Below are 17,050 nucleotides of genomic sequence, written 5' to 3'. Positions count from 1 at the left end.
GATCCATGTAAGTGTTTGGTACTAGCATATGATGCGTCGCCATACGGTCTTAGATGTGTATTGCAATAAGCTAATGAATTTGGGAAATTGCAACCGGTTGCTTATGCATCCAGTAGTCTGTCTAAGGCTGAGAGGGCCTACAGTATGATCGAAAAAGAAGTTAGCGTGTGTTTATGGGGTAAAGAAAATGCATCAATATCTGTTTGGGCTCAAATTTGAATTGGAAACTGACCATAAGCCACTTAGATCCCTCTTTTCTGAAAGGGGATAAATACGAATGCATCGGCCCGCATCCAGAGGTGGGCGCTCACGTTGTCCGCATACAGCTACGCCATCCGCCACAGGCCAGGCACAGAAAACTGTGCCGATGCTCTCAGAAGGCTGCCATTGCCCACCACAGGGGTGGAGATGGCACAGCCTGCAGATTTAGTTATGGTAATGGAAGCATTTGAGAGTGAGCAATCACCTGTCACCGCCCGACAGATTAGAACCTGGATGAACCAGGACCCCGTACTGTCTTTAGTAAAAAACTGTGTGCTCCATGGGAGTTGGTCTAGTGTCCCGTTAGAGATGCAGGAAGAAATAAAGCCGTACCAATGGTGCAGAGATGAAATGTCCATACAGGCAGATTGCCTCCTATGGGGTAATCGGGTCGTGGTGCCAAAAAAGGGCAGGGACACCTTCATTAGTGACCTCCACAGTACCGACCCAGGCATCATAATGATGAAAGTGATAGCCAGATCCCACGTGTGGTGGCCTGATATCGATGCAGACTTAGAGTGCTGCGTGCACAAATGTAATACATGTTCACAGTTAAGCAATGCACCCAGGGAGGCGCCACTAAGTTTATGGTCCTGGCCCTCCAAACCGTGGTCCAGGGTCCATGTCGACTATGCAGGCCCGTTCTTGGGAAAAATGTTCCTAGTGGTTGTAGATGCGTACTCCAAATGGATTGAATGTGTGATAATGTCGGCAAGCACGTTCACTGCCACCATTGAAAGCCTGCAGGCCATGTTTTCCATGCACGGCCTGCCTGACATCCTTGTGAGTGACAATGGGCCGTGTTTCACCAGTGCCGAATTCATAACTCGTAATGGGATCAATCATGTCACATTTGCCCCGTTTAAACCAGCATCCAACGGTCAGGCAGAGTGAGCAGTGCAAACTATCAAACAGAGCTTGAAGAGGGTAACTGAAGGCTCACTGCAGACTCGCCTATCCCGTTCAAGACCCCACTCGCTCACTGGGGTTCCCCCTGCTGAACTGCTCATGAAAAGGCCACTTACGACAAGACTCTCATTAGTCCACCATGGTCTACATGAACAGGTAGAGACCAGGCGGCTTCAACAGAATACATATCATGATCGCGCAAATGTGTCACGCGAAATCGAGATTAATGATCCTTTATTTGTGTTAAACTATGGACAAAGTCCCAAGTGGCTTCCTGGCACTGTCTTGGCCAAAGAGGAGAGTAGGGTGTTTCTGGTCAAACTTTCAAATGGACTCACCTGCAGGAAACACTTGGACCAAACCAAACTCAGATTCACGGACTATCCAGAACAACCCACAATAGACTCTACCTTTTTCGACCCTTCAACACACACACACAAGTGGCAACCGACCCAGCGGTTGACCACGAAGCAGAACCCATCACCCGCTGCAGCCCAGCAGGACTCACCACGCCCAGCAGCCCAGCAAGGCCAGCTGTGCAGCAGCCCAGCTAGGGCCCAACAATCCACTCACAAAAATCAGCATTTGCACCAAGACAATCAACCAGGGAAAGGAAGGCCCCAGATCGACTCACATTGTAAATAGTTACACTATTGACTTTGGGGGGGGGGGTTGGTGGGGGCACGGGGGAAGTGTTGTTATATATGTAAACCTGTAAATATCATATTTAACAACCAGAGGGCGCATCCACTGGAGTTCCAAGGGATCCCACAATCCCTTGGGAGCACCTGTGCATGAGGAGAGGCACTCTGAGATCTGTAATAAAGGACTTCGGTCACACCTTACTTTGAGCTTGCAGTATCTGGCCTGACTCTTTATTCAAGACATAACAGTAACCTGATTGTCAAGATTATGAAAGTGTTTGATAAGGTAGATGTAGAGAAGATGGGGCAATTCGAATTATCAAGAAATTTATCGCTCGGTGGGAGTCAGAGGGAAGAGCAGGAAAATTCGGACTCTGACTCCTCCTCCCAGTGCTTTGAGGCGCTGTAGGTGCGGGTTTGCGTCGGGAGCGGGCGGTGTCCATCACCGCCACGTTGACCATGTCAGCGGGGCGTGGACGTGCTGCATCGCGCTGAAGTGTCGCAACGTCCCACCTATTCACTTAAAGAGGAGGGACGCTGCGAGGCCTACGTGGAGCCCACTGGGTCACCAGGGGGGCGGGGGGGAGGGAAATAGGCTGGGCCAGTGGCCCCGCACCCAAGAGGGGGCCTGTTGGCAGCCCGGTTGAACCAGCGGTCACCATTGTCGGGCTGACAATTAAAACAAAATGGCAGCCGTGACGGTGCACCGCCCAGCCACTGCCAGCTTTCCGCCTTGCGAAGCTGTCGTGGGCACCGACCGATGGTGGCCGTGCTCCTGCGGGGCAACTTTGCCCGCAGGGCAGTATGAGGTCGGTGCGCCGGCTGGGGCGGAAACAAGGGGCGCGGCGGAAACCCATTCCCGCCACCTGGGGGCAATTCCGGATGGGGCGGCCCCACCACCTGCCTCCGGGTGGAAAGGCCATACCGCCCCATGGCCTTAAAGGAGGCGGCAATTTCCCCACACCCCCAATGTTTCCACTTGTGAGGGAGACCAGAACAAGAGGCCATAAATATAAGATAGTTACTAATAAATCCAATGGGGAATTCAGGAGAAATTCTTTACCCAGAGAATAGTAAGAATGTGGAACTCACTGCCACAAGGAGTAATTGAGGAGAATAGTATAGATGCATTCAAGGGGAAGCCGGGTAAACACGAGCTGGAGAAAGGAAGAGAAGGATATGTTGATTGGGTGAGATGAAGAAGGGTGGAAGGAAGCTCGTGCGGAGCATGGACGTGTTGGACGGAACAGGCACAGCTTGTTTCTGTGCTGTAAATACTTTGTAATACTTTGTACTCAGTAGGTAGCCATGAGGACACCAAGCTAGGGTTTAAAAAACCTGTCGATTGTAGGAATAAGAAAGAAAGACTTGCATTTCTATTGCACTTTTCACGACCATCGGATGTCTCAAAGCGCTTTATAGCCAATGAAGTACTTTTGGAAGTAGTCACTGTTGTAATGTAGGAAACACAGCAGACAATTTGTGCACAGCAAGCTCCCACAAACAGCAAGGTGAGAATGACCAGATAAACTGTTTTTGTTATATTGATTGAGGGATAAATATTGGGCAGGACACCAGGGATAACTCCCCTGTTCTTCTTTGAAATAGTGCCATGGGATTTTTTACGTCCACCTGAGAGAGCAGACAGGGCCTGGGTTTAACATCTCATTCGAAAGATGACACCTCCGACAGTACAGCACTCCCTCAGCACTGCACTGGAGTGTCAGCCTAGATTTATGTGCATAAGTCTCTGGAGTGGGACTTGAACCCACAACCTTCTGACTCCGAGACGAGAATGCTACCCACTGAACCACAGCTGACACCAGATGCATTTAAGATGAGATAAATAAGAATAAGGAGTTCCACAGTTTTGAGGTCATGGGAACAAATGTCTTTGAGTAGTAGACGGTAAGACGAGTTTCTTCTGAAACATTATCCTTTTCCTCACCTATTTTCTCGACTTAAAATATCCACTCACTGCGAATTACAGTAAACATGGCCGTATCAGTGCTCGCCTGTCTTGTAGGTGTACGAAACAATTGTGGGAAAAAGTGTGCAACAGGGGAGACTGGTTTATCAGAGTAAATAAGGTACCAGAGGAAATGTATGGACAATAAGAGAAGCAAGCTGGTTTCATTAGATTAGTGAAAACAATTTCTGATGTGTTGCTCAGTGTATATGGATTACAAAGTTACAACCCTCTCCCTGTTCTGCAGTTACTAAACTCAGAAGTGTGTGTCTATATCAACTTGAATGGCTACCAGCTCAGCCCACAAAGCCAATTCAGTGACGTGCTTTCCCTCCCATCCGAGACTGAACGTCGGAGCGAGGGAGGGGGCACCCAAGGGCATTCTATATTTAGTTTGCGGTTTCCATCAACCTTCTCCGATCACTGGCATGTTTAAACTGAAAGGAATTGATGGAAAGTTGCATTATCCAAATTAACCCACGGAACAGCAACAACAACTTGTATTTATATAGCGCCTTTAACTTAGTAAAATGTCCCAAGGCGCTTCACAGGAGCGATCATCAAACAAAATTGACACCGAGCCACATAAGGAGATATTAGGGCAGGTGACCAAAAGCTTGGACAAAGAGGTAGGTTTTAAGGAGCATCTTAAAGAAGGAAAGAGAAGTAGAGAGAGTGGAGAGGTTTAGGCAGGGAATTCAGGAGCTTGGGGCCTCAGCAGCTGAGGGCACGGCCGGCAATGGTGGAGCAATTGAAATCGGGGATGCACAAGAGCCCAGAATTGGAGGAGTGCAGAGATCTCGGAGGGTTGTTGGGCTGGAGGAGATTACAGAGATAGGGAGGGGCGAGGCGATGGAGGGATTTGAAAACAAGGATGAGAATTTTAAAATCAAACAGTGGATTTTACTTTGAAGCTGATCGATGAAAGATTGTTGAGACACAGGCACAATTTCAATACATCATTTTAAAATGAAGACCGTTCATGTTGTCCATCTCAATTACACACACCACCCCTTCAGCTCACTCAGGTGGGTAGGAGCAGGGAGCCTGGTTCCTGGACTGCTTCACTAAGTTTGCTGACGATACAAAGGTGGGAAGAAAAGCAATGTGTGAGGAGGACATAAAAAAAAACTGCAAAAGGACATAGACAGGCTAAGTGAGTGGGCAAAAATTTGGCAGATGCAGTATAATGTTGGAAAGTGTGAAGTTATGCACTTTGGCAGAAAAAAAAATCATTTATCTCATTGCTGTTTGTGGGAGCTTGCTGTGCACAAATTGGCTGCCGCATTTTCTACATTACAACAGTGACTACACTTCAAAAAGTACTTCATTGGTTGTAAAGGGCTTTGGGACGTCATGTGGTTGTGAAAGGCCCTATATAAATGCAAGTTCTTTCTTTCTCTTTTTAAATGTCTTCAAGATGTCTAGCTGTGGCCATGCACTGTTCAGTACAGTAATTGGTTTTACTGTAAATGAGACACCAAAATGTATAATAAATGGACCCATAAAGACTGATCTTTCCTTGCTGCATGTTATGTTCAGAATAAATCCACAGGACTATATCACAAGCTCAAACTCTTGTGATCTTGGTCTCTTTATTCAGACTCCAGAGTGGGAAAGCAGCATGGTGAATCACCTTTTATACCTGCTTGCCCCAGGGTGCACAGGTGACCTTTAGGTCTTCCTCAGGTGTGCCCCCTAGTGGCAAGCCTTACATTTTGGTGAGGTTTACATACATACATAGCACTGCACACATCACGAAATGTGGTGGAGGACTAGGCTTTAATCTCAGCCCAATGAATAAAAAGGTTATTCTTTCTGGCTCAGTTTGAAAATACCCCTTTGGGTTTGAAGGGACAAGCTCAGAAATATGACTTTGAAGCAAACTCCACTGAAAAGCTAAAAATGAAACCACCTCAAGCACTCTTCATTGGGAGCATAGCCAGCAAGATCAGTTGGGTATCAGAGGGTTGAGAGTTTTGTTGGACTTCATACAAAGTGACCTAATTTGATGTTCAGACGGAATCTTCCTCCGAACACAAAACTGGCTCAACTGAATAGTGTTGAGTCTGTTCAGGCTGGAGATTTGCAGTGAAACATCATGGTCCAAACTACGATATCACGGGACTGAATTTTCAGGCCTCTCGCCCAGTGGAAATTAAGTGATCGTGACCAGAGAACGGAGTGCAAGAACTTACCGTTCCATTGCTGCCGTCACCATTTTGCTGGGGTCCTTCAAGTAGTTGGCCCTAGTGGTCGCCTGAAGATGGTGCTCACCTGACTGAAATGCTTCTGACGTCAGTCTGAGGAGGTGAGTAGGGGCCCCACCTGATGCCATTTCTGGACTGAAGTGGGCACCGTCCAAACAATGAAGGCTGGATGGTTTATCTTTACATGTGTAGCCGATGATGGAGACTCGGACATTTGTCACTGATTTGCACTCTGCTGATGTAAAAGTGCCAAGCATGCGAGTGAGCTCACCTGGCCTTCCCGGGCAGTTTCCCATCCACGTCTATGCCAGCTCTGACCCTGCTTAGCACCCGAGATCAGGATTATTCTGGCGTGGTCTTGCAGTGGGGACCAAGCAGGGTCCGATAAGGGTTTCGGAGTTGGGCAAGTGTCTGAGGACAGGCACCGATGGAAAGTGAAATTAGAACTCAAGAAAATGAGGACAGAGTAGGGTTAAATCGATAGGTTTCAATAGGCCAGGGTGTGGAATTAATAGTAAACATTTTTCAACGAACATCATGAGGAAGAGTCTCAGAGTGGACATTTACAGGATGACTGTAAATCAGTACAGACTCCATCTACCTGCCATCACTTTAAATATTATTATAAACACTCTGCTTTTAAAACAGTAAGGATGTTAAGTTAACTGGCACAGGGCCAGCCTTGCTTTTATTTGAACGTTGGGTACTACACCGACGGGGTGGGGTTGGGATCGAAGAGTTACTCCCCCAGTTGGCTTCTGTTGAAGTCTGGCACTGAATTGGGAGGCTCTCAATGACTGGGCCTCCACACGCAGCACTCACTCATCTGAAATTTAGTCTGGATCCATTTGTAAACCCATGGGGCCGAAATTGTCCCTTTGCACAGTGCCAGTTAGCGCCACCAACTGGCAATAACAGTGCGCTAATGAGTTAGCATGCAGGCACGGCGGGCACATTGACCCGTGCAAATTAGCTCCTTGGGCTGCGCCGGCGCAAAGAGGTTTCTGCCACGTCCCGCGATTAGCGCACTGGTGCGGCGCAGGCATGGCGATGATATTATCGCCACGCGCGTCGACCCCTTATCGCCCCCGCGCCCACCCCTTTGCGCCCCTCGGGGGAAAATTGTCCTGTGGGATGCGAAGTCAGCGCACAGCAATGCCACTGACAGCTCCTTGGTGTGAGAAGCTGTTGGTGCGTGTGGCGCCTCGGATGCTCTTAAAGGGGAGGTGGTAGTGTGGCGGCCGCCATCGTTTTTCTGTTGGACGACTTTTCAGTCGGCCCGACAATGGCGGCCGCGGGTTCGGCCGAGCCGCCAACATGCAGACCGGCAACCCCTTTTGGGTGCCAGGCCACTGGCCCAGCCCGAAAGCCTCCCTGGTGGCCTAGTGGGCGCCACTAAAGCGGCTGTGAGAGCGCCGCGCCAACACTCCGTTAGCACAACAATTCTTTTGGTCATTAAGCCCAAATCCACCCCGGTGCCTGTGCTTCCCGCGCCGGTGCTAAAAGAACACCTAATTCGATTTATGCACTCCAAACCCAGCGCGAGGCAAATTCGGCTCCGTGGTTCTTGCGTGACCTCTGAGGTTGGACCGTGTGACAGTGAGCCTTTTAGTTTTGCCCCAATGGCGACATGGCAAGGTGAGAGGCAGACAATGGAACATGTACTTGTTCTCAGTGTTATTCTGATCCAGGCAAGGAATCTCAGTATTTGAAAAGACACCTGTCTCAGCATTACGTAAGAACATAAGAAATAGGAGCAGGAGTAAGAGCATTCAAATAAGATCATGGCTGATCTGAACTTGGCCTCAACTCCACTTCCCTGCCCTCTCCCCATAGTCCTTGACTCTCTTGTCTCTCAAAAATCCGTCTATGTTCAACTGAAATAGATTCAATGACTCAGCCTCCACAACTTTCTGAGGTAAAAAATTCCAAAGACTCTCTACCCTCTGAAAGAAGAAATTCCTCATTTCAATTTTAAATGGGCAACCACTTATTCTGAGACTATGCCCCCTAGTTCTAGATTCCCCGACAAGAGGAAACATCCCCTTTGCATCTACCCTATCAAGCCCCCTCAGAATCTTATACGTTTCAATTCGATCACCTCTCAGTCTTCTAAAGTCCAATGAATATAGGCCTAATCTTTCTTCATATGACAACCCCTTCATCTCAGGAATCAAGCTTGAGAACCTTCTCTGAACTGCCTCAAATGCAAGTATATCCTTCCTTTACAACATTGACTACAAAAAGTACTTACTTAGCTATAAAGCGCTTTGGGACAAAGAAATATAGAAACATAGAAAATAGGTGCAGGAGTAGGCCATTCGGCCCGTCGAGCCTGCACCACCATTCAATAAGATCATGGCTGATCATTTCCTCAGTACCCCTTTTTTGCTTTCTCTCCATACCCCTTGATTCCTTTAGCTATAAGGGACATATCTAACTCCTTCTTGAATATATCCAATGAACTGGCATCAACAGCTCTCTCGGTAGAGAATTCCATAGGTTAACAACTCTGGGTGAAGAAGTTTCTCCTCATCTCAGTCCGAAATGGCTTACCCCTTATCCTTAGACTTTGTCCCCTGGTTCTGGACTTCCCTAACATCGGGAACATTCTTCCTGCATCTAACCTGCCCAGTCCCATCAGAATTTTATGTTTCTATGAGATCCCCTCTCATCCTTCGAAACTTCAGTGAATACAGGCCCAGTCAATCCAGCCTCTCCTCATATGTCAGTCCTGCCATCCTGGAAATCAGTCTGGTGAACCTTCGCTGCACTCCCTCAATAGCAAGAATGTCTTTCCTCAGATTAGGAGACCAAAACTGAACACAATATTCCAGGTGAGGCCTCACCAAGGCCCTGTACAACTGTAGTAAGACCTCCCTGCTACTATACTCAAATCCCCTAGTTATGAAGGCCAACATACCATTTGCCTTCTTCACCGCCTGCTGTACCTGCGTGCCAACTTTCAATGACTGATGTACCATGACACCCAGGTCTCGTTGCACCTCCCCTTTTCCTAATCTGCCGCCATTCAGATAATATTCTGCCTTCGTGTTTTTGTCACCAAAGTGGATAACCTCACATTCATCCACATTATACTGCATCTGCCATGCATTTGCACACTCACCTAACCTGTCCAAGTCACCCAGCAGTCTCTTAGCGTCCTCCTTACAGCTCACACCGCCACCCAGTTTAGTGTCATCTGCAAACTTGGAGATATCACACTCAATTCCTTCATCTAAATCATTAATGTATATTGTAAATAGCTGGGGTCCCAGCACTGAGCCCTGCGGCACCCCACTAGTCACTGCCTGCCATTCTGAAAAGGACCCGTTTATCCCGACTCTCTGCTTCCTGTCTGCCAATCAGTTCTCTATCCACATCAGTACATTACCCTCAATACCATGTGCTTTAATTTTGTGCACCAATCTCTTGTGTGGGACATTGTCAAAAGACTTTTGAAAGTCCAAAAACACCACATCCACTGGTTCTCCCTTGTCCACTCTACTAGTTACATCCTCAAAATATTCCAGAAGATTTGTCAAGCATGATTTCCCTTTTATAAATCCATGCTGGCTTGGACCGATCCTGTCACTGCTTTCCAAATGCGCTGCTATTTCATCTTTAATAATTGATTCCAACATTTTCCCCACTACTGATGTCAGGCTAACCAGTCTACAATTACCCATTTTCTCTCTCCTTCCTTTTTTAAAAAGTGGTTTTACATTAGCTACCCTCCAGTCCATAGGAACTGATCCAGAGTCGATAGACTGTTGTAAAATGATCACCAATGCATCCACTATTTCTAGGGCCACTTCCTTAAGTACTCTGGGATGTAGACTATCAGGCCCTGAGGATTTATCGGCCTTCAATCCTATCAACTTCCCTAACACAATTTCCCGCCTAATAAGGATTTCCTGCAGTTCCTCCTTCTCACTAGATCCTCGGTCCCCTAGTATTTCTGGAAGGTTCCTTCTTGAAGACAGAACCAAAGTATTTGTTCAACTGGTCTGTCATTTCTTTGTTCTCTATTATAAATTCACCTGAATCTGACTGCAAGGGACCTACGTTTGTCTTCACTAATCTTTTTCTCTTCACAAAACTATAGAAGCTTTTGCAGTCAGTTTTTATGTTCCCAGCAAGCTTCCTCTCATACTCTATTTCCCCCCTCCTAATTAAACCCTTTGTCCTCCTCTGCTGAATTCTAAATTTCTCCCAGACCTCAGGTTTGCTGCTTTTTCTGGCCAATTTATATGCCTCTTTCTTGGATTTAGCATTATCCTTAATTTCCCTTGTTAGCCACGGTTGAGCCACCTTCCCCGTTTTATTTTTACTCCAGATGGGGATATACAATTGTTGAAATTCATCCATGTGATCTTTAAATGTTTGCCATTGCTTATCCACCGTCAACCCTTTAAGTATCATTCGCCAGTCTATTCTAGCCAATTCACGTCTCATACCATCGAAGTTACCTTTCAAAAAGTTCAGGACCCTAGTCTCTGAATTAACTGTGTCACTCTCCATTTTAATAAAGAATTCTACCATATTATGGTCACTCTTCCCCAAGGGGCCTTGCACAACAAGATTGCTAATTAGTGCTTTCTCATTACACATCACCCAGTCTAGGATGGCCAGCCCTCTAGTTGGTTCCTCGACATATTGGTCGAGAAAACCATCCCTAATACACTCCAGGAAAGCAACTTTGGCACATTTACAAACTAAATATTGTGCAATTTTTGAAACTTTTAAATATTGCTACCAGTTTGGTTCACCCAATCTATATGTAGATTAAAGTCACCCATGATAACTGCTATAGCTTTATTGCACGCATCCCTAATTTCTTGTTTGATGCTGTCCCCAACCTCACTACTACAGTTCAGTGGTCTGTACACAACTCCCCCTAGCGTTTTCTGCCTTTTGGTATTCTGCAGCTCCACCCATACAGATTCCACATCATCCAAGCTAATGTCCTTCCTTACTATTGCGTTAATTTCCTGTTTAACCAGCAACGCTACCCCACCTCCTTTTCCTTTCTGTCTATCCTTCCTGAATATTGAATACCCCTGGATGTTGCGTTCCCAGCCTTGGTCACCCTGGAGCCATGTCTCCGTGATGCCAATTATATCATATTCGTTAATTGCTACCTGCGCAGTTAATTCGTCCACATTATTACGAATACTCCTTGCATTGAGGCACAGAGCCTTCAGGCTTGTCTTTTTAACACACTTTGCCCCTTTAGAATTTTGCTGTAATGTGCCCCTTTTTGATTTTTGCCTTGGGTTTCTCTGCCCTCCACTTTGACTTTTCTTCTTTCTATCTTTTGCTTCTGCCCCCATTCTACTTCCCTCTGTCTCCCTGCATAGGTTCCCATCCCCCTGCCATATTAGTTTAACCCCTCCCCAACAGCACCAGCAAATATTCCTCCTAGGCCATTGGTTCCAGTTCTGCCCAGGTGCAGACTGTCCGGTTTGTACTGGTCCCACCTCCCCCAGAACTGGTTCCAATGTTGTAGGAATTTGAATCCCTCCCTTTTGCACCACTCCTCAAGCCACATATTTATCTGAGCTATCCTGCAATTCCTACTCTGACTAGCACATGACACTGGTAGCAATCCTGAGATTACTACCTTTGAAGTCCTACTTTTTAATTTAACTCCTAGCTCCCTAAATTCAGCTTGTAGGACCTTGTCCCGTTTTTTACCTATATCGTTGGTACCTATATGCACCACGACAACTGGCTGTTCACCCTCCCCCTCCAAAATATCCTGCAGCCGCTCCGAGACATCCTTGACCCTTGCACCAGGGAGGCAACATACCATCCTGGAGTCTCGATTGCGGCCGCAGAAACGTCTATCTATTTCCCCTTACAATAGAATCTCCTACCACTATAGCTCTCCCACTCTTTTTCCTGCCCTCCTGTGCAGCAGAGCCACCCATGAACTTGGCTGCTGCTGCCCTCCCCTGATGAGTCATCCCCCCCAACAGTACCCAAAACGGTGGATGACCGCAGGGGACCCCTGCACTACCTCCCTTCCACTGCTTTTCCTGCTGATCACCCATTCCCTATCTGTCTGTGTAACCTTTACCTGCGGTGTGACCAACTCACTAAATATGCTATTCACGGCATCCTCAGCATCGCGGATGCTCCAGAGTGAATCTACCCGCAGCTCCAGTGCCACAATGCGGTCTGTCAGGAGCTGCAGCAGGATACACTTCCCGCACATGTAGTCGTCAGGGACACTGGAAGCATCTGAGATCCCACATAGCACAGGAGGAGCATGACACGTGTCCGAGTTCTCCTGCCATGACTTAATCCCTAGATTAACTTAACTTGGCAACAACAATGATAAAGGAAAAGAAACAGAAAAACTACTCCCCAATCACCAGCCAATCACTTACCCCCTTGGCTGTGACATCATCCTTCGATTTCTTCCTACTTCTTTTTTGCATTCTCTCCCTGCACCAGCTGGCCTCCTCCTCGATGCTGCCGCCACTCCCTGACTGATGGGCCTTTCATAGGCTGCCTCCTCCGACTCCCGCCGCGCCTCCTCCTCGACATCCTGAGATTGTGAAAGGCGCTATACAAATGCACGGTCTTTCTTTCCCAGTGAAAGGTAAAGAACTGCTTATGGAGCAGAAGATCCCAGGCTGATTCCAGCTGGCGTGGCAGGCCCCCTGATTGTAACTTTGGGCTGGCTGGGTGATGACGTGAGTTGGATACACCCACTGCTGTCAAAATCAGCCCCAGACTTTATGTTAAACTCTCGGGCCTTGTGATCTCACTCATGTGGGTGTCTCCTGCTGCGAGATGTGGGCATCCGGCAAGGATGGGCTTCCGTTTGGCCGTGATGCCTTCCCCAAAGTCGAATAGCTTACAAAGTATTACAAATTACACAGTATTTGCAGCACAGAAACAGGCCATTTGGCCCAACAGGTCCACGCCAGTGTTTATGTTCCACACGAGCCTCCTCCCACCCTTCTTCATCTCACCCCTTCAACGTATCCTTTCTATTCCTTTCTCCCTTGTGCCCTTGTCTAGTTTCCCCTTGAATGCATCTGTGCTACTCGCTTCCATGTGGTAGTGAGTTGGATGTTCTAACCATTTTCTGATGGTCACTATCCAGTTTTAAACAGAAAGAACACTGGAGAGGGCTCGGTGTAGCAAACCTCAGCATAAATTACCATCAGGAGAGGGAGAGACAAATTGGGACAGCGGGGGATCTCAAAAATAAAATATAACTCTCAGGAAAGACAGAACAGGAAAGGAAAAGCTGAGGGGTAACCTAAGAGAGAGGTCTTTAAAGCTATGATGAGGTTTGATAGGGTGGACGTAGAGAAGATGTTTACCACTTGTGTGTGCGGGGGGGGTGGGGGGGGGTGCAAAATTAGGGGCCATAAATATGAGATAGTCACAAATAAATCCAATAGGGAATTCAGGAGAAAGCGCCATTCAGAGAGTGGGGAGAATATGGAACTCGTTACCACTTGGAGTGATTGAGGTGAATAGCATAGATGCATTTAAGGGGAAGTGAGATAAGCACATGAGAGAGCAGGGAATAGAGGGATATGTTGATGGGGTGAGAAGAAGTAGGGTGGGAGAGGCTCGTTTGGAGCATAAACATCGGCGTTGACCAGTTGGGCCGCATGGCCTGTCTTTATGCTGTAAATTCTAGGTAATGAGGAAGAACATTCCCCAACGTCCCCCCAGGGTTAATAATTGCTGGCAGCTCCGACTGCTGCTCCGATTCCTGCGTGCTAATATCCTGTCAGTATCAATCTTGTGAGACAGAAAGCCTGTGCATACAGGTAGTGTGAAAGCTGGAGACAGTTGTGGCCGCGACTGTCCTGTTACGGGTTCCAGGCACAGTGATTCATTACTTCCAGGATGTTGCCAACCTTGCCACTGTTAATTGGATCTCAGAGATTCCATCTCAGCGAACTCGGCAAACATTAAACAGAAATCAGCACGCGCTGCGGTTCGTGTCCCCCCTCTCCCACCACCCCCATGCTCAGACAGTGGAGGATCATGTTCTCTGGCTTGTCTGTACGTGCTATTTCAAAGTGCTCTCTCCAGGTGCATGCTGCCTACCTTGTGGCGGTCGGCGGGTGGAATGCTGTAATTCTCCGCCCTCAGGTTAGAGGCAGCGACGATGAAATCCATGTGGAAGTTTGAATCGTCGTCCTGTGATTTAAATAACTCTCATTACCAAAATGCAAGGAATTGTGCAGTTATAAATATATGAAAAATCATAACCTTTTGTCGATTTTATTGACTAATTTGTTTCCTTCTTTTCCTTTCAGTGATTGCCCCCACAGCATGTACCACTGTTCACGTGTCACAGTGGCAGCCGTGGCTCAGTGGGCAGCACACTCGCCTCTGAGTCAAAAGGTTGTGAGCTTAAATCCCACTCCCGGGACTTGAGCACAAAAACCTAGGTTGACACTCCCAGTGCAGTGCTGAGGGAGTGCTGCACTGTCAGAGGGGCCATTGTTCAGATGAGACATTAAACCGAGGCCCCGTCTGCTCTCTTGGCTGGACGCAAAGATCCCATGGCACTATTTCGAAGAAGAGCAGGGGAGTTTTCCCCGGTGTCCTGGCCAATATTTATCCCTCAATCAACATTAAAAAAACAGATTATCTGGTCATTATCACATTGCTGTTTGTGGGAGCTTGCTGAGTGCAAATTGGCTGCCGCGTTTCCCACATTACAACCGTGACTACACTCCAAAAGTACATCATTGGCTGTGAAGCGATTTGAGATGTCAGGTGGTCATGAAAGGCGCTATATAAATCCAAATCTTTCTTTTCCAAAATCTGCTCCGTATTAGAGCTTCAAGCCCCACCGTAGACCTGAAATGCCGAAGCTAGGCTGACAGTCCCACTGCTGGTGTGTTGTCCCTCCAATGGGACGTTAAACCAGGGTCATGGTCTAACTACATGTTCAAGATGCCATGCGTTAACTCTTGGGAGAAAAATAGGGAGTTTTTCTCTTCTGGTATCCCGACAATATTAATTTCTTAACCATTCTTAACCTCAATAAACAGATGGGTTGGTCATTCATTGCTGTTTGTGAGGTGTCATTGTTGCAAAATGGCAACTGCACTTACCTACATAATGACAGAGACTGCACTGAAAAAGTAGTTGATTGTGCGACGTGTTTAGAGATGTACAACGTGAGATGTCAGGTGTGTCCAACCTGCCATACATGGGCCATGTGGAATCCCTGAACGCTAACATCCCTGCCCTCAAAGGCCTGGCAACCTGGCCTTCACAACCCGGGCCACTCAACCATAGGCACAGGAGGAGCTCATTTAGCCCCTCAAGCCTGTCCTACCATTCAATGAGATCATGGCTGATCTGTGACCCAACTCGACCCTTTGACCCATAATCCCTTAATACCTTTGGTTAACAAAAACCTAACAATCTCAGATTTAAAATGAACAATTGGCCCAATATCAACTACCATTTGCAGGAGAGAGTTCCTAACGTCACTCTAGTGGCCAAGTCTCCTAGTCTTATTTGCATTTATATTTCTTCATTATTGGCTTGTCCTGTCAGAAAATTGTGGCCATGGAGGTTTGGGAAGGTCTGTATTTTAAAAACAAAAATGGGGTTGACTCATGGATAAAACTTAACTAGAATACCAAAATCTGTTGACGCCAGCAACATCAGGTAAATGTATATTAATGGACCGATGGATTTAACCTTTGTGTGGCCCCGCAAGGCTCCATAGCCCCCACCTCTAAGACAAAAGATTGGATGCCACTCTGATAAGCTGCATCATGAATTCAATTACTTCTTCCTTTTATTGTTCAGCCGCGAAGAGGAGCATACATACATCCACGGGTGACTTGTTCTCTGATCTTCCTCCCTTTGGAAAACATATTACCTGTGCTGGAAACTTGCTGTGGTGTGGTGTGGTGTGGTGGTGTGGTGGTGGTGGTGGTGGGGGCGGGGGGAAGGCGGGGGGGGGGGGTGGCAGGAAGGGGACAGGAGAATAGGAATTGCAGGTGTGAATCTGTGTTCCATTGGTTGTTCTCAGATCCATCGCCATGGTTGAGATACTTTTCCAAAGGGATATTGATAGACTAAGTGAATGGGCAAAGCTGTGCCAAATGGATTTCAATGTAAGCAAATGTGAGGTCATCCACTTTGGACCTAAAAGAACAGGGTACTTTCTAAATGATAAAAAGCTGAAAACAGTGGGGGGTTGAAATTGCACCCCGTTTCAATGGTTTTACCGCAGCTGTGGTTGAGGTCGCCTCGAGCGAAATTCTGCTCTTTTTTAAAAATTCAGAAGTCGCTCTTAATGAGGGCGGTGACAACACCTGAAGGGCGGAAGGTGGGGCGGTGTGGATTGACCGCCGTGATGACGTCACCACGGCGCCGCATCACCACAGCTCTCCCCTTCACTTAAAGGGAAGAGCCTTCGCCATCTTAAAACTTCGGCCCACTGTGCTTGTTGGTGGCCTGACCGAACCCGGGGACATAATTGTTGGGCTGACATGAAAATTGGCCGACAAAAAAAAAACATGGCGGCGGCAGCGCATCCTCCCCTTTAAAGGAAGACGCACCTCCGTTGCAGAAGGCCACAGCCTCACTGGACCACTGGGAAAAAAACAGGTTTTGGCATTGTTGGGCGGGCCGAAGATTTTCAGAGGGGAATGTCGCCGTCGTGGGGGGTAGATCGGCGGTGCGCACGGTGATGATGTGCTTAACACGGATCGGCAGCAGCAGAGCAGCGGGCCACGAAAAGTCGGCGGCCACTCCACTCCGCAGCGTGGCCGCTGATTTGCGGTGGTAGCAGCTTTAAGGACAGGGGCAATTTCAGCCCCTGGATGTCAAAAGAGACTTGGGTGTTCAGGCACATAGATCATGAAAATGTCATGAACAGGTACAGAAAATAATCAAAAAGGCTAATTGAATGCTGGCTTTTATATCTAGAGGACTAGAATACAAGGGGTTAGAAGTTATGCTGCAGCTATACAAAACCCTGGTTAGATCACACCTGGAGTACTGTGAGCAGTTCTGAGCACTACACCGTAGGAAAAATATAT

The 17,050-nt window shown here is 47.5% G+C and overlaps 1 protein-coding gene across 2 annotated transcripts in view; it reads right to left on the bottom strand.

Moving 5' to 3' along the window:
• LOC139277286 (ubiquitin-like modifier-activating enzyme 1) overlaps window positions 1-17,050 on the bottom strand; it is a 355,737-nt gene that overhangs the window by 137,523 nt on the left and 201,164 nt on the right. For both annotated transcript variants that reach the window (XM_070895554.1, XM_070895555.1), the window contains exon 21: window positions 14,082-14,174. In XM_070895554.1, coding sequence (XP_070751655.1) covers window positions 14,082-14,174 — 93 coding nt within the window. The remainder of the gene's footprint in view (window positions 1-14,081; window positions 14,175-17,050) is intronic.

This window comes from Pristiophorus japonicus, chromosome 12 (assembly GCF_044704955.1).
Source record: "Pristiophorus japonicus isolate sPriJap1 chromosome 12, sPriJap1.hap1, whole genome shotgun sequence".
In the NCBI taxonomy this organism is placed as follows: domain Eukaryota; kingdom Metazoa; phylum Chordata; class Chondrichthyes; family Pristiophoridae; genus Pristiophorus; species Pristiophorus japonicus.
The sequence above is the reverse complement of the archived record's forward strand: the minus strand, read 5'-3'. Positions and strand labels throughout refer to the sequence as shown.